Here is an 18,512-nt window from a genome sequence, read left to right as displayed (position 1 = left end):
GATCTCATAAAACTGCAAAGCTTCTGTAAGGCAAAGGACACTGTAGTTAGGACAAAACGGCAACCAACAGATTGGGAAAAGATCTTTGCCAATCCTACAACAGATAGAGGCCTTATATCCAAAATATACAAAGAACTCAAGAAGTTAGACCCCAGGGAGTCAAATAACCCTATGAAAAAATGGGGTTCAGAGCTAAACAAAGAATTCACAGCTGAGGAATGCCGAATGGCTGAGAAACACCTAAAGAAATGTTCAACATCTTTAGTCATAAGGGAAATGCAAATCAAAACAACCCTGAGATTTCACCTCACACCAGTGAGAATGGCTAAGATCAAAAACTCAGGTGACAGGAAATGCTGGCGAGGATGTGGAGAAAGAGGAACACTCCTCCATTGTTGGTGAGATTGCAGACTGGTACAACCATTCTGGAAATCAGTCTGGAGGTTCCTCAGAAAATTGGACATTGAGCTACCTGAGGACTCAGCTATAGGCATATACCCAAAAGATGTCCCAACATATAAAAAAGACACGTGCTCCACTAATGTTCATAGCAGCCTTATTTATAAGAGCCAGAAGCTGGATAGAACCCAGATGCCCTTCAACAGAGGAATGGATACAGAAAATGTGGTACATCTACACAATGGAATATTACTCAGCTATCAAAAACAATAACTTTATGAAATTCATAGGCAAATGGATGGATCTGGAAAATAACATCCTGAGTGAGGTAACCCAATCACAGAAGAACACACATGGTATGCACTCATTGATAAGTGGCTATTAGCCCAAATGCTTGAATTGAGCTAGATGCACAGAACACATGAAACTTAAGACGGATGATCAAAATGCGAATGCTTCACTCCTTCTTTAGAAGGGGAACAAGAATACCCTTGGCAGGGAATAGGGAGGCAAAGATTAAAACAGAGGCAGAAGGAACACCCATTCAGGACCTGTCCCACATGTGGCCCATACATATACAGCCACCCAATTAGACAAGATGGATGAAGCAAAGAAGTGCAGGCCAACAGGAGTCGGATGTAGATCTCTCCTGAGAGACACAGCAAGAATACAACAAATACAGAGGCGAATGCCAGCAGCAAACCACTGAACTGAGAACGGGACCCCCGTTGAAGGAATCAGAGAAAGAACTGGAAGAACTTGAAGGGGTTCGAGACCCCATATGAACAACAATGCCAACCAACCAGAGCTTCCAGGGACTTAGCCACTACCCAAAGACTATACGTGGACTGACCCTGGGCTCCAACTGCATAGGTAGCAATGAATAGCCTAGTAAGAGCACCAGTGGAAGGGGAAGCCCTTGGTCCTGCCAAGACTGAACCCCGAGTGAACGTAATTGTTGGGGGGAGGGCGGTAATGGGGGGAGGATGGGGAGGGGAACACCCATATAGGGGGAGGGGGAGGGGCTAGGGGGATGTTTGCCTGGAAACCGGGAAAGGGAATAACATTCGAAATGTAAATAAGAAATACTCAAGTTAATAAAAAAAGAAAAGAAAAAAAAACATAACAAAAAATAATCTATGTTTATGCTGTATATGAAATTGTGTGTCTGCATGTTCATGATGTGTATGTATGTCTGCATTTGTGCATTATGTGTGTGTTTGTATATGTGTGTGTGATGTGTGTGTCTGTGTATAGTTTATGTGTATGATGTGTGTATGTGCATGATGTGTGTGCTTGTGTGTGTTTGTATGGTGTGTTTATATGCATATGGTGTGTGCATGTTGTGTGTGAGTATGTGGTGTCTGTATGGTACGTGGATACTGCATTGAGGCCACTTGTGTGTGCATGATATATATGTGGGGTGTGTGTATGGTATGTGTGTAGGACATGTATGGTATGTGGTTTTGTATGATTTATGTGTGCACATAGCGGGGTGCACATGCAGAGATTGGGAGGAGATCCTTCCGGTACCAGTTCTCTCCTTTTACATGGGTTCCTGGAACTGAACTCAAGGAACTGAACTGATTTCAAGGCAAGGGATTTATTTACCTTTCGAGCCTTCTCTGGCCCTCTCTATAAGTACTTTTTAAATGGAGGGTTTTCCAAATTACTGTTTTGGGTTTTTTCCCCTTTGTTTTTCTTATCTTTTTGTAGGGGAATTTGGTGGGGAAAATTCTGTAGCTTTCTTGTTTTTTAACTTTTCCAAACATCCATATTGTTCTTCAGATATTGCCATAGGCTGAATGGGCTTCAGGACTTGTTCCGTTCGATGAGGTTTTGAACACAGGGTGTGTTTTCAATTACTCCTGTGGAAGGCTCTTCTGAATACTTTGAAGACCATGGGATTGAACTCTTGCTTTGATAGATTTTTTTTTTGAGGTAGATTTTGGCACACACCAATCTCTTTTGCCTGGAAGATTCTGTGATCTCTACATAGTTTTCTTACATCTGGTATAGTAATATTAATATTAGTCACTGGAAATGACATCAGAGGAATAATATCTTTACAGTGTGAAATGTTTCTGCTCTCTTCATTCCCTCCAGGATGTTCACATTGGGTGTGACAGAGTGTTCTACCTGGCATGCAAGAATGGCATGGTGCAACTGCATTACAAAAATGAACAAATAAAGTGTTTGTTCATTTAGTTAATCTGAGATTTCTTAAACTGTCACTTCATAGAGCAAAGAGGTTATGGCTGGAAGATCTGAGTAATGATGGGTACCGTTTTTTGTTGTTGTTGTTGTTGTTGTTGTTGTCGTCGTTGTTGCTCTGTGTGTTTTTGGTGTCATGGGAAGGCTGCTGTGTTCTCACTGGGGAGGAGGGTGTTATCTAGAACTGAGTTAGATAGTATGTCGAAGGTTTTTGTTGATGAGGAATTTCATTTGGGTTGGAAGGACCACAGGAATGGAAACTGAGTGTGAGTGGTAGGAGAGCTTGCCCTAGTCTGGGCTGCATCCTGGGAGAGGGATGGGAGTGTGGAGGTTGCTTCAGAAAAGCATCTGTATCTGTAGTCAGGAAGCAGAGAAAGATGGGTGTTGTATGCAGTGCAAGCCTGAGCCCAGGGAATGGTGGTGTCTATATTTAGGGTGGGTCTTCCCTCCTTAATTAATCTAATCAAGATACGTTATCAGAGACATGCCTGGTGACTGTTTCCTGGATGGTTGTAAATACCGTCAGATTGACAGCTAATAGTATGCATCACAGCTGGTCCCTGGACGCTTTAACATGGAATGGTGGGTGTTGCGTTGGTGCAGAGGTGACAGTTGTTGATCAAGAACTTTGGATTTTGCTGGAGCTTTTAATTTATGGAGCGAGTCCACAGAAAGGGTATGTGTGTAATTTACCACATGTCAGTGAAGACAGAGAGGATAGAGAATAACTAGATATATGAAAATGGGTTGAAGAAAACTGCTTAGGTGTCCTTGAAGACTACATATGAAGGAGGATACACTATGCCATCGTGAAAGCATTAGGCATTCTCTTAACTCTGCAGTACAGGGGTGAATTTGGAACACCCCAAGCACATCAGTGTCCCCATGGGAATGGGGAAAAATAACATACAAACATTGGAGGCCAGAATCAGTGGCCTTACACCTCCAGAGAATGTGTCCTTAAGGAAGACTGAGCATTGAACTTTGTCCCCCAGGAAGGAATCACCTCATTTCTTATTTTGTTATCATTTTGGTAAGGCTGGATAGACAAATCCTTTGTTGTAAAGATGTCATTCTGCTGGTTGATGTTTTACCCTTGTTGGATGGTATGTTTGAGAAGCCTTCTGGTTTTCTGTCTGAACAGGAAACTGGAGACCTTGCAGCTGGGCAACTCTGACCTGATCCTCTTTGTACTACTCCCCACCCTGTGGAGAGCTCCTCTCCTAGCTGGCACTCTCTCTTTCTCTTTGGGGAGGTTGGGAGGCCATGACTCTTGTACAGGTTTTGGCAGTGCAACTGAGGGCTTACCTTCAGAACCAGTGTGGAGGACTCTTGGAAAACTTGTCTCTGGGAATGTGAGGGCCTTTCCCTTTGGAAAAGAGTCAGACAGAGGGTGTCTCTAAGGAGGGGCTCTTCAGGGCCTATGAAGTGGCCTCTTAGCGATTCTGTGTGGAAGTCTGTAGCCCTGATAAGGGGTTCATGTGTGGCAGATTTCAAGCAGCTCAACTCTTCCGGAATGTACTTTGGGATCATAAACTATATTAAAAGGATGTTTTTGTTGTTTTCTCCTCTGTTATTTGCCTGTTTTAGTGGAGATGAGGAAATTAAAAACTCGCCATCTGAAGTGAGTGCTTCGCCAAAAGGTGACACAGAAAAGAGATAGAGCAAATAAGGGACTACATGTGCAGATCTCCAGGTTAAAAGTCAGGCTCTCCCATCACAGCCTCCAAACTTCTTCCCAGACCTCCTCCCCACTGCCTTCTGATCTCCACATGTAGACAGCCCTTATCATATGGAATTTCTCTAAATTTAGAACCTTGGTTCTCCCTTATCTTGTGATGTTGATTGTGGCCACCATATCAGGAGCCTCCACAGTTGGTTATTTAAGGATGGGATTATTAGTTCAGCTTTTTATCTCCTACTTGAACTTTGTTGTGACTGAAATAAAGCTTTGGCAGGCTCTGGCCCTACCCTGACTGATGATGGATGACGCATGTTGTGTGTGTACCTGAGTTGGAAACTTAGAGGTTTTGACTTTCTGGGGAGGGTCAAGCCCCGTAGATGACATACTTGAGGACTACAGCTGCAAAAAATGTAGCATGTGGGGACTGAATTCATGAACTTTTTTTTTGAAAAACGAGGAAGGTAAGCAGACTCTTCCATTTAGAGAATACTGAGGAACTACAGAGTTTTTTTTTTGAAACCATATTAATATCTGCATTTCTTTGTCTTATTACCCAAACCTCAAAGCTGTACTTTAGCATTACGTGTCAGAAAGGTAAAAGTAACATCTGAGATTTTCTAGAATATGACAGAAAAAAACACAAGGACACATTTGTTCCTTGTACTCAGTTTTGAGGTTCTTGCTGTATCAGTTTGTCTTGTTTAACAAAATGAAGAGGTAATGATACCAATAAGTGATTTCTTTTTCTTCTTGTCAACAACCTTCTTTATAAAGCGAGTATTTGTAAGAGAAATGTCTCCCCAGTTTCCTATTAAATTGTAAAGCATATATGATCTAGTGAGAGAAGCCAACTACAGAGTCTAAGACAGTGGAGCATCCCTTAACTAATCCTTTGTTGGAAGAAGGTGGTAATGGCAGAAAAGGTCCCTTTGAAACTCAGTAAATGCAATATCAGGGAATAATTCCACAGTCACCCTGGTGTTAATTCAGACTCCAACTCTCATCTAGGTCTGCTTTGGCTCCCACAGTGTTTATCTTCATTCATTGGCTGCCACTGTGATGCTACCCTACCCCACTCTGATGACCTGGACACTCTCCTTTTTCTGTGGCCTCTGCCACCATGCCTGTCCCCAGTCACTCTCCTAAAATTCCAGTCCTGGCTGTTTCTCTCTCGTATAATTCAGGCTCTTTGGGCATAGTTTTTTGGCTCTGTCCTGACTGCAGCATCAAACATAATGTGGTTTAGTGGGTACCCAACCCTGATGAATTAATATTCAGATGGGTTAGTGAGTGGAGGCCAAAGCCAAACCAGACAACCAACAGGAGCCAAATACATACTGGAAAACCAACATAGTGGGTGCCGAAGGATGGAAGGGGTTCCGCAGGGAATCACAGTCCTCGACCCCCAGGAGGCAGTGCTTGCTGGTTAGGATTTTCTTGGTGCAGGGAAATATGGACACAGCATCAAAGCACTTAGTAGGAGTGGGGACCCTTAAACACTGTGTGGAGGGCTTAGTGGAGCTGAGGCAGGGAAGGGAGATTGGGTCAGAGCAGGTGTCCTGGAATGGCTTGTTTGGTAGAGTACAGATGACTGTCTATTGCAGGGTTTGAGCTGTTGGGTCTGGCTGGCTTCCACCATTAATCATTGCCCGACCTTAAGCAAGCCCCTGGGTCTCTTTCTTCATCTGCAATGTGACAAGATAACTCGAGTTGTAAAGAGATTGAAGAGGAAAGGGAGTTTGGCTGTGAGATCAGTAAGGATGCCTTTTGATCAGCTGCTTCCTGACTGAGTGTTGCCTGCAGTAGGCAATGGGTGGATGCATAGATGGATGGATGTCCCCGCCAGCGGGGACCCAGTTATTCAGGGTCCCGAAGAGGCTTTCTACCTGTGGGCCAAATGAGGGTGAAGAAAAGAAGGAGACCAAGCAAGAATCTGTTGCCAAGGTCTCGTTTATTGAGAGAAATGTACAGCATTTAAAGCTCTGAGGCAGGAATAGAAGCGGGAACTGAAGCTTAGGGTGGGGGAGTTTGGGAAGTGCCCAAGGATATAAGGTGAATCACTACACTGCAAGATATCTTCCTATAACAAAGAGGCAACAGTCTTCCGGGGACATGTTCTTTGAAAAGGTCGAACCCTTCTCAGGAATCTGCTCAGGGACATCCGGTGTTTTGCTCAGGCTGAAACATCCTGTCATTGCTCCCAGGGTCTTCCTGGGAGAGGCTTTAGTTCAACAATCTCATGTCTGTATGGCAGTCATTTCAAGGTTGAACCTCTGTGGCCATGCAGCCCAGAGTCACATAGCCACCTTGAGCTATGCAGTCACAAAGCGGCCAGGCCCAAATCCAATATGGCTCACTACAGATGGATGCATGTCTTGCTGGATGCATGGATGTTGGATGCATGGATGGATGGATGCATGGCTTGCTGGATGCATGCTGGATAGATGCATAGATGGATGGATAAATGGATGCATAGATGGATGGATGCATGGATTTTGGATACATGGATGGATAGATGGATGCATAGATGGATGGATGCATGACTTGCTGGATGCATGGATGGTTGGATGCATGGATGGATGGATGCATAGATGGATGGATGCATGGGTGGGTGCATGTGAAGAGTTAAATTTCAAAAAGTTAGTCATAAACAAGGTCCGGACTACCTAAGGGAGACTATAGGGCTTGCCGGACCATTTGGAGCTGAAGAGTTAAAATGAAAACTTCATAAAAACTACAAAAGAACAGCAGATAAGGGGGCAGGACAGAGCTGGCCTGAGATGTGCCCGGCCAAGCCTAAAAGCAAGGTCGAGGGATTGTTCCAGGGACTGGCAGCCACCATCTCCTCTGAGTCAGGGGCCATCCGGACGGACGGATGACTCCCTGCTCTACAGATAAAGATAAGACATTCTCCTATATTGAGAACACCCCAGCCCGCATGTACTGCTTGCAGATGAGACCTTGTACCCATTTCCCTTGCTGATAACCACGCGAAACCCCCTAACTTCTCCTATATAAACCCCTGCCTGAAGAGGCTCGGGGTCGATTCCTCTGTCTCCTGTGTGAGATACGTGTCGACCCGGGATCCCGCTAAGACCCGGGATCTTGTTAATAAAGCTACCTCCTGCTGTTACATCAAAAATGGCTACTCGTGATTCCTGGGGGCACCCCATCCCACGATTGGAGCGAGAGACACGTCCCCCGTTTAGGGGTATGCTCTTTCATATGGGGGCTCGTCTGGGATCGGAGTGTGACCCCCCCAGAACCCCGAATGCCACTTGGAGGTACGTTAGTGTGAGTGCTGGAAAGTGGCCACTGTGTGTGTGTGTGTGTGTGTGTGTGTGTGTGTGTGTGTGTGTGTGAGTGTACATGGTTTTTGTGCTGTAAATTGTGTCTTTTTCAGTACCGGTTTTAAGTTTGAGTGCACTCGGGTGGATGAAGGATTCCCACCCTGTATAGGCGCCTGAGAGTAGATGTAGGATTCCTACTCTGAGAGCAGATGCAGGATTCCTGCTCGGAGAGTAGATGTAGGATTCCTACTCAGGGAGTAGATGCAGCATTCCTACTCGGAGAGCAGATGCAGGATTCCTGCTCCAAACAACCACCCTTCTTAATTTTTTTTTTGAAAGCGCACAGGGGGATGCCCCAATTGCGCAGGTTCTGGGACGTGTGAGAGACGTTCCGCGAGTCAGCCTTTGTCGGGAGGACCTGGCAACTGGCAGTCAAAAAGATCTGACTGTGTTTGAAATCTTGGACTGACAATTGTGTTTGAACTGTTTGCTTTGCTCGTCGAAGAGTTTTACTTGGTCCCCTTAATGCTTAGTGAGTAAGGAATTTAATTTTGTGGACCCCGCTCTAGTGGCGGTGTGTTGGTTGATAGCCAACGTTAATTTTTTTAAAACATAGTATTTTATCTGTGCTTGTGTTCGCAGCCCACACAATAGGGGAAAGGGAAACTGGCTGTGGAGCTGCTGCAGCGAGCATGGAGACTTCCCAAGTCTCACCCAATTTTTCTGGCTCTTCAAGAGCTGTTTAAAAGAAAAAGGCTTAAGGTAAAAAGAAACACTATAGAGAGATTTCTTAGTGAATTGCTACATCTTGGTTCGCTGTCTCTGGAAATCTCACGGTAGACAGCTGTGATAAGCTGGGAAAGATTTAAATTTGCTTGGGAGCAAAGAACTTTAAAGGGACAGGCTACATTAGAAATGCTACAGGAGGAACTATCTGAAAAGGCTGAGAGTGAGGTGGGAGAGGACTCTAAAAAAAAAAAAAACAAGAACAAGAAAGGAATTTCTGACATTTGCTCACAGAAGGAGAACGCTCTTCAAGAGAAGTTCTTTAAGGGACCCTGCCTTATCTGCTGGCCCTATTCCAAGAGAGGAGTCAGTCTCCAGCATTAAATTACTTTTCCCGTTAGTCATCATTAACATGGAGAGTGCCTTTGATCCTATTCCCACAGCAGCCAGTTCCTGCCCCTGTGGTCAAAATGCCCCAGGTTGGGGGGCAAAAAGAGCCCCTAAAATAGTTTCAAAGAATCTACAACAAACTGTAAAGAATTTTGTTTTGTTTTGCCAGTCAAGATTTAGAATTCAGGCTTTGGCGGTGGCCAAGGTCAGGATTAATGTTTTCTTTTCCATGGGCCTTTAACCCAGTGAGACGAGACAGTTTGGTAAAGGGCTGCTACTGAGGTCCTGATAGCCCCAGGTAAACTGGTTACAATTCTTTTGTCAGCCACCTGGCATCTAGCACCCAGGTTCTAACCATCTCTCCATCCTTTTGTTATTAGTTGTTACTAGAAGCCTAGTGTCATTTGGAGGTTGGTTCTCTTGAAAGGCAAAGCCATGGAGCTGACACTGAAGAGAGACACTCCTTGAGAGAAAATCTAAGTCTAGAGAGATAGTCAATAACAGATCGGCTGCCTCTCTGCTCGCCTTTCTGGTTCATAGACAAAGCTTGTGCTTATTTGTACAATGGCCTTTTTTGTTCAAGAAGGCCTCCTGGTTTAGCTGTGTGACTAAATGCTGTTTGCTCTCTTCAGTAGACCTCGGTTCTCAAGATTCTCTTGTTTTCTCACCATCCCATTTGAGATGCTTGTTAGTAACTGTTACAGGTCTTCTTTACCACTGAGGAAAGACAGAATCCTACTGGAGGCCAGAAAGAATGTTCCAGACATGGATGGAAGGCCCTCACTTCTGCCTGTTAACTTCAATACGCCTAAAGGTAGGGAGTGCCAGGTCTGCCCCCAGGCTCCAAGGGTGGGTCTCTGAGGGGCTAGAAAATGCCCCACCAATCTGGCTGAGATAAGGAAAAGATATAAAGAAAAAATTACAGAAATTTAAAGGGTTAAGCTAAGTTGCTGAGAGTTAGTATAAGTTACAGAAAAAGTAAAGTTAAAGTGTGGTTAAGTAGACAACATCTAATAGCTGTAAAAGAAGATACAGAAGATATGAGAGAGACTGTAGAAGAGAAAAGAGGAGGTTAAAGAGCTAAAGAGAGATAAGAGACAAGAGAGAAACATATGCTGGCCACAGTAGTTAGAGAACCTAGGAAGATAGTACCTGGTAACAGAAGAGAATACCTGGCTAAAGATCAATGTGCCTAATACAAAGAAAAAGGACACTGGGTCAGGGACTGTCCAAGAAAGAACAAGAGGGGCCACTGGAGAGCTTCTTGGTCCTAGAGTGCTGGCTATGTACAGAGATAGAAGAGAAGTGTGGATACAGGGACCCAATGCTCTGTGCTCCTATGCGCCCCCAGTGGGCCAATATCCAAAGACCTTGAGTACAAGGGGCTACTGACAACAAACAATACTTATGGACTGCCCGAAGAACAGTGGACCTTGGCGTGGGCTGGGTAACCCACTTGTTCATGGTCATCCCTGACTGCCCCTATCCCTTGCTTCTGAGAAATTTGCTCTCCAAAATGGCTTGTGTGGACTGAAATGGCTGGGTGAGGCCATGTATATGCATATCTACAGACTGTGTATGTAGAGCTTAAGACCTGTCTCAGTGCACCAGTACCTGATGCTGAGAGATGTGTGGCTTAGTCCTGTTCTGCCTGGAACATATCACTCCTGCCAGCCGGGCACTAACAATTATCACCCAATCCAGGACTTAAACTGTGGTAGAGTGGCTGATGTTTTGCCTTTAAATGAAATGTCCCAGAAGATGGGACCACTGGTCAGCTGCCATGGAGACAATCTGGTCACCTTGCTGCCCAATCCTGACCTGGAGCCACTGCAACATGAGTGTCAAGCACTGGCAGAAGCCCATGGGTGGAGAAAAGACCTCTGCGACTGGCTGATTGACCCCTGCTGAAAGCCGAGGCTACCTTGTCTATAGATGGGAACAGTTCCCTTCATGAAGGTCAGAGATAAGTGGGTGCTGCCATGGTGGACAACACAATGTCATCTGGGATGGCTAAACCTCAACCCCCCTAGCACATCAGTGCTGCAGATGCCTTTGCCATCTCTTGGATGCCCTGGTGAAGCCAGCAACTGTGAGTACTATTCATTGCCCAGGACATCAGGAAGGAAGAGATTCAGTGACATGGGACAGTAACAAAGCAGATAAAGTGGCTCGGGAAATGGCTATACAGGAGCCTATCCTGGTTACAGGCCTACAAGAGACAGCCACTGGGAACTGGGATTGGACTAAGGGATGGCCTCACTTAAAATGTACAACAGAAGAAAAGGCCCAAATTGCTTAAAAAAAAAAAAAGAGAGACAATGGCACACTTGAGAAAGCTATACTCCTCAGAGAACAAAGAAAAGACTCACTTTGCCAAATACAGAAATGGACTCATTTAAGAGATAAAAAGTTTGTCCAAATAGTTAAGTGTATATAATAGACTTTAAGATTTTAGCCAGAGAGACAGTAAAAAGTATAAGGTATGTCAATAAGTGAATACTTAACAAACAAACAGGACAAAGAGACCTAGAGAGTTTAGTAAAAAGTCGAAGTGAACTTCACTGAGACAAAACCAGAAAAATATGATCACAAGTGTCTCCTGGTGCTTGTAGATACTTTTTCAGAAATAGATAGAAGCTTTCCTCACCAAACGAGAGACGGCCTCTACAATCATCAAGAAGATACTGGAAGAAATCTTCCCCAGGTCTGGAATGCCCAAGATAATCTGGTCAGACAACGGCCCTACTTTCGTTGCCAAGGTAAGCCAGGGTGTGGCCATGTATTTAGAGGTCGATTAGAAATTACATTATATTTACAGACCTCAAAGTTCAGGACAGGTAGAATAAAAAAATAAGACTAAAAGAGACCCTGTTCAAATTGACCATGGAGACTGGCACAGACTGGGTGACACTCCTTCCCTCTTGCTCTCTTCAGAGCAAGAAATACCCCTTCCAGACTCAGCTTTACCCCCTTTGAGATCTTATATGGGGCCTCAGCTCCTCTGACTGTATTAGATGTTGTTACTGAACCAACATGTCATAGTAATAGTGATTTGTATGCCAGGCTAAAAGACCTACAGGTGATACAGAAAGAAATCTGCTCACAGCTGACAGCAGCCTATGCCCCCGGGACCCCTGAGACATTTCATCAGTTCCAGGTCGGAGACTGCAGCTACACTGAGCCCAGACACTTGAGCCTCACTAGAAAGGACCATACCTGGTACTGCTGACCACCCTGACAGCCATCAAGTCTCAGCCCTCACCAACAGCATACTAGCTGTTGGGGCTGAGATCTAGGACCTAGAGGGACACTCAGATCTTCAAAAAGCTTCCTAGACTTAAGTGACTGGGAGGTTGCTATAATGCTCACTTGAGTGTGCTTTGGAAACAAAAATTGCATGTTTGCCCTGGGTTCCATCGGGATAGGTGAGGAGATAGGCTTGATTTAACATTACATATGTTAGTACTCCTAACACTCCTTGAGACTGTGCCTCAGGAATTACAATCTATATAAGTTTAAAAGTTCTAAAAGCTGGTCATGACCTTGGTGTATAGATTTAGATAGTGTCCAGATTAGAATCCTGATGCTAAAGACTTAATATGACACAAAAGAGAGTTAAAAATTATTTAAGGCTATGTGCTGCTTTGAAGAAAAAATGTTGTTTTTACCTTGATCACTCAGGGACCATTAAAGATTCTATGGCTAAACTTAGAGAGAGGCTAGACAAGAGACAACGAGAACGAGAAGCCACTGATAGCTGGTTTCAATGCTGGTTCAATAGGTCCCCATGGCTTACCACCCTGTTGTCAGCCTTAGCCGGTCCCTCGATCATCCTCCTCCTTTTGCTCACTTTTGGGCCCTGCATCATTAATCGCCTGCCTTTTAGCTTTTGTCAGGGAACGGATTAGTGCTGTACATGTCCTCAGGTTAAGACAACAGTATCAGGCTGTACGGGGTGAAGAGCCTCTAGATGCTGAACTCATCATGTAGTTCTAAGATTAGAACTATTCACAAAAAGTAGAGGGAAATGAAGAGTTAAATTTCAAAAAGTTAGTCATAAACAAGGTCCGGACTACCTAAGGGAGACTATAGGGCTTGCCGGATCATTTGGAGCTGAAGAGTTAAAATAAAAACTTCATAAAAACTACAAAAGAACAGCAGATAAGGGGGCAGGACAGAGCTGGCCTGAGATGTGCCCGGCCAAGCCTAAAAGCAAGGTCGAGGGATTGTTCCAGGGACTGGCAGCCACCATCTCCTCTGAGTCAGGGGCCATCCGGACGGACGGATGACTCCCTGCTCTACAGATAAAGATAAGACATTCTCCTATATTGAGAACACCCCAGCCCGCATGTACTGCTTGCAGATGAGACCTTGTACCCATTTCCCTTGCTGATAACCACGCGAAACCCCCTAACTTCTCCTATATAAACCCCTGCCTGAAGAGGCTCGGGGTCGATTCCTCTGTCTCCTGTGTGAGATACGTGTCGACCCGGGATCCCGCTAAGACCCGGGATCTTGTTAATAAAGCTACCTCCTGCTGTTACATCAAAAATGGCTACTCGTGATTCCTGGGGGCACCCCATCCCACGATTGGAGCGAGAGACACGTCCCCCGTTTAGGGGTATGCTCTTTCACATGCATGGATGCTAATATGATGATATATGGATGTGAAAGCCGTTCAGACACAAAATAAAAACTGAGGGTATAGGAATGAGCAAGTCAATTTTGTTCCTTGTCCAGAACTCTCAAAAGAGTTTGGACTGGAGAAGCTTACAACCTTAACACTTTTAAATACACTGTTTTAATGTTATTTGTTGAGAATTTCATACATTGATACAGTATATTTCAGTATATCCACTTCACGCCCTGTATTTTTTCTAATAATCCCTTGAATACAGCGAAGACTACTCGGGTGAGGGGCCACCACTGCAGCATGGTCCACTCACTAGAGACCACACCCCTAAAGAAAACCCTCTCCTAGCAGTTCTCAACTGTCAGAATCTTCTTAGCTGCAGGCAGGGGCTTCAGTGCCCTAGCACATCCGTGCTAGAATGTTGAGTGGTTTGCTCTTCTGCTTAACACCAACTGCACTGAGTTTGTGAGTTCAATGACCATATCATGAGCACATGTCATTGTTTTGATCCAATTCCTTCCAACCTTTGGCTCTTAAACTCTTTCCACCTCTTTTCTTTCCAATATTCCCTGAGCCCTGAGGGAACTTGATACAGTGGGAGCATCTGTGGCTGAGCTCTCCACAGAGAGTTCATTCTCAATACTCGGACTAGTTATGAATGTATACATATTCATCCACTGTATGAAGATGCTCCCCCAATGACCACCGAGAGCTGTGTTAATCTATGAGCTTGTAACTGGTATAGTTTGATACTATGTATCCATTTAAGAAAATAGTAGTTATGGTTCACTCCCAGGGCTTATGAGCCTCTCCGCCAGATTTACAATGCCAGGCAAAAGTTTCCTCTTGTAGTGCAGTCCTTAAATCCACCCAGAAAATGATTGGTGATCCTCATAACATTCCTGCCATTTATGGCGCACCCATGAGTACATCTTGCCAGGGCTTTTGTAAGAAATGCTTCCCAATCATCCAATTAGTATGACGTTCATTCTGCCTGGCAAAAGTGGTCTCATGACACAAAGCAGACAAAGCCAAGTAAGAGAAGGAACAGTGATGCCAAGGGCTTAGCAAATCACCCCTCTGTCCTCTGGAATACAGCGGGACGGCTTTAAGCACACTTTGCACACAGAGCATAGGACATTCAGGAAGATGTGTACTTAATCACTGAACTATGGTTAATAATGATTCTGCTTCTTGTATTAGTCATCTGTGATTGTGTTGCAGATCGTGAGAAAGTTGAGACTTATTTTTGCAGAAAGGCATTAATCTCCTTGGTTCAGTTAAGAAGCAGAGTCTTCTATAGAGTCAGAGCCTCAGAGAGCTGCCATCGAGGCAGGGGGATGGTGTCTCATCTGAACTTAATTATAGGATTGTATTTCTTCTCTCTGTGGTCACACAAACACTCAAGATGATTGGCCGTTCTACAGAACATATACATCGCAGTGAGCTGTCTGAAGGGCTGGTTGAAATTTTGCCTACCCCCTTTCTTCCTTGTTCATTTCCCTCAACCTCCTTCCCTTCCCCCTCCTTCTCCCCCTCCCCATCGATCCTTAGTATGAGCACAAGGTGTGGTTCTGAGACCTTACATCTGCTGCACCACTGAACCACACTCTCAGTTCCATGAAGAACACTCACGTGTCATGGACAACTTTGACTAATCCAAATGTTTGCTGCTGAGATTTGTTTCTTTTGGCCACTGAAATGTGTGTTTTTTCTGTAGGTTGGTCAGAGAAGGATCTCGAAGATATCTTGGGAGGCGGGGGATACAAACCTGAGAAGGATAAAGGTAGGAATGTTGCTTTGTCTGGCAACACATGGATTCTCCTTAAAATGCTAACCATCCGGCCGCCAGGTAAACATGTCACTCTCAGCCTCTGGCAAATCAGGCTTTGACATGTGCACCTGTCATGTGCAGTGGGCTCTCATTCTTGCGGGTGGGGGCTCATTTGTGAGCCATCCTGAGATGCTACCCATTTGCTCTGTTGCTCTTTAAGCCTGAGCTGGTGTCCCCACTACCTAGGTACACCTCGTAAGCCAGTTTTCCATGCAGTACGAGGGTTCAAACTTAACATGGCACACATTTTAAAGAAGCCTCTAGCAAATCAGATGTTTACACAATTCCTTTGGATTCCATTTCCCCTTCCCAGGAAGATTCACACTTCCCTCCTATTGGATCCCAGGAAGTGGAAACTCTCCTTGGGGTGTATAGTGTGAGCGAAGAAACCATTTTCAATTAAAAAGACAAAAACTTGGGGGAGGGGAAGGGGAGGGAATGGGGGCTGATGGACAGGAAGGCGGGAAGGGGAATAACATCTGAAATGTAAGTAAAGAGATATATCTAATAAAAATCAAAAAAAGAAAAATTTAAACAAAAAGCAATTTATGAAAAAATTATCTAATGAAAAATTAAAAAAAAAAAAGAAAGACAAAAAGTCCCACATCGTTCCTTGCTGTGTCCGAGCCCCAAGTACTGTTTATCAGCTGATAGAATCCATTCTTACCTTAAAGATCATGGGAGCCTTGCTACTTTGCAACAGAATTTCAAGGTAGCCATCCCTGAGGTTTAACTGTGTTTAAATGTGTAGGAAAATTAAACCACAGGATCAGACTGTCTAGAAGTTTCAATCCAGTCTGACACACAAAACAAAACACAAAACAAAAACAACCAACTGAAAAAAAAAAGCCCTTAATATTAAAAAAATAATGTAGCACCAGTCAGAGTTTTAAAACAGTTCAGGAAAACTCCTACGGAATCTTCATCCAGCCTCGCCCAAGGAGCCTCCATTGTAGAACCATAGAGTTGGTTGTTCTAAATCAGAAGTGGTTATCTGTGCAATAAAGTCACCTATTGACATTTTGGAAATTATGTTAGATCTCATTTTGTGTGTATGTGTGTGTGTGTGCATGTGTGTGTGTATGCGTGTGTGTATATGTCTGTGTGTCTGTGTGTGTCTATGTCTGTGTGTGTGCCTATGTGTGTATGTGTATGTCTGTGTGTCTGTGTGTGTGTGTGCCTGTGTGTATTTATGTGTATGTGTGCCTGTGTGTGTATGTGTGTCTTTGTGTGTGTGTGTGTGTGTGTGTGTGTGTGAAATTTTATCACATGTTAGATTTCAATAGCCCTTAACACAACCAGGGAGAGATTATCATAAAATCTCTTCTGCATGCTGCCCCTTGAACAGTCATGTCCTTCCCAAGCCTCATGTTTGCAGTTTCCACAGCTGTTCATGACTGAAACCTTTCTTCACACATCTGTCAGATGGGATCTTAAGCTTGGATGGGGTGAGGTGTCTGAGTCTTGTGTGGTGAAGTACGTTCCTGTTGGAACCCATAGGTGTCATACATCACAGTTGTGACCTTTCACATAATCACTTTTGACAAGATGTTGGAATGTTGTGGTGTTTGAAACCCTTTGTTTATTATTCCATGTTATGATGGAGAAATTGTAGCAGGGTCGGAAGAATTCAAGCTTTGAGTCCATCAAGACCCCTCTTTCCGAGTCCAGGCTAAAGTTGACCATTTGCATCATTCTTGCAAGTGCTGTACCTTGCATATGGGAACGGTGTTCTGTTGCTTAAAATGCCCCGCAGCCATGTTTGTCCCCAGAAACACCTTTCCAGATGGTGTCATCTCGAGGAAAAAGCCGTAAAAGCCTCTAAGTTAAACTTCGAGGGGTCAGGAGGACATGGAGCATTTAAAGGGTGACAATTGGTATTTCCAGACGGGGAGAGAAGGGCAGGGGTTACCTCTGTAAGCAAGCGTGCACGGGAACGAAAGCCTGAGTGACAGGCCAGGGGCTTCAATTCATTAAATGTACTTGTTTTAGCAAGGAAGAGGTGTCTGGAAATTCTTTAATTGGGCTCACGTTGGAACTCATCTTGTAAAGAATAATTAATTGTTGGCTACAGTTACTCCCTCCGTCACCCATCACTGTAGGTGTCGGAAAAGATCAAAGGGCGATACGGGAACACGGGTGACATTCACAGACACTGTCCCTTCCACCATAAAACAAGCTTATGATGGGGAGCAAAGGAGAAGCATCACATAATTTCCATACATTATAAACTCAATTAGCAAACTTCCTCGACTTGAGTCTTTACGACGTAGCTTCAGTCGTTCTGGCATGGATTTGTCAAGTAATATGTTATCCGTTGTGTATTTTTTCTGCAGGACAACATTTTTGACACACTGTGAGTGTGTTCCTGAGTCCTCCAGCATTTCTTGAAGTGAGTGGCTTGCAAACCCTCTGTTCTTCCTCCTCCTTTGAACTTTTAGGACTCACACTGTTGCCATTTTTTGCAAATGGTCTTGTTCTTTTCGTAGTGTGGATGAGAGAAGGTCCAAAGAGGTTTCTTTGGAGTCGTTTCCACAATATTTCTGGCTTTAATGTGGGGAAATACTGTTCTATGGTGAGGAGACACATCGGACACCCACAGTCACTCCAACAGATCAGGGAGTGCAGCATGAACATAGGGAAGTTGTTGAGCTGCTTTTCATGTATAACATTGGGTGCTTTGATGTAGATAACAGCACGTTACCTACAGAGTAGTCTCAGTTTTGTGGTAGGAAATGGATGAACATGACTGTGAAGATTTTGCAACTGCAGGAATACTATATTCCCTGGTCGTTAACCCAGATAGTAAGTACATTTTGGAGTAATTTTTCTGTTTGATCCTCTTTAGCAATTATAAGTTTTTTTGTAGCAATATTTTTCTCTTTTTATTACTTTTTTTAGTAATTATAAGTTTTTTACAGCAATATTTTCCCCGTTTTTATTACTTTTTTCTGTTCTTATTACTTTTTTTCTCAGCAGGGTTTTGTTTTACAGCCCCAGCTTGCCTGGATGTCACGAGCTTTCTGACTTAGCTCTCTAGGTTCAAGGGTGGCGCCACCTGGCGTAGCTTTATTTATTGACTTTAAAAACATCATACCTCTCTTGCTATTTTTTGAGACAATAAAAGCACATTTTAAAAATATTTAAAAGCCCTTGCTGTTTCTTGCTGGAAGCCTGGGACACTCACAGCGTCCCCAGAAGTTGTCGACATAATCACATCACCATCCCATGATTCTCTGTGTCCTTGACAACCAGATGTGTCAGGCACTCACTGGGAGCCACAAGCTAGTGGCTCCACAGGACTTGAGGCTGACGTGTGTGTGTGTGTGTGTGTGTGTG

The 18,512-nt window shown here is 44.2% G+C and overlaps 1 protein-coding gene across 1 annotated transcript in view; it reads left to right on the top strand.

Annotated features, from left to right (window-relative positions):
- The first annotated feature begins 6,935 nt into the window (after positions 1-6,935).
- The window catches only part of Ralbp1l4 (ralA binding protein 1 like 4), a 112,685-nt gene continuing 101,108 nt past the window's right edge, over positions 6,936-18,512 (top strand). The window contains 4 exon segments of the mRNA XM_063264390.1: positions 6,936-7,581; positions 9,396-9,517; positions 11,319-11,465; positions 15,060-15,125. Coding sequence (XP_063120460.1) covers positions 7,439-7,581; positions 9,396-9,517; positions 11,319-11,465; positions 15,060-15,125 — 478 coding nt within the window. The 5' untranslated portion in view covers positions 6,936-7,438.

The sequence above is a fragment of the Rattus norvegicus genome, chromosome 7, assembly GCF_036323735.1.
Source record: "Rattus norvegicus strain BN/NHsdMcwi chromosome 7, GRCr8, whole genome shotgun sequence".
Lineage (NCBI taxonomy): Eukaryota > Metazoa > Chordata > Mammalia > Rodentia > Muridae > Rattus > Rattus norvegicus.
This window is presented reverse-complemented; position numbering and strand designations above follow the sequence as displayed.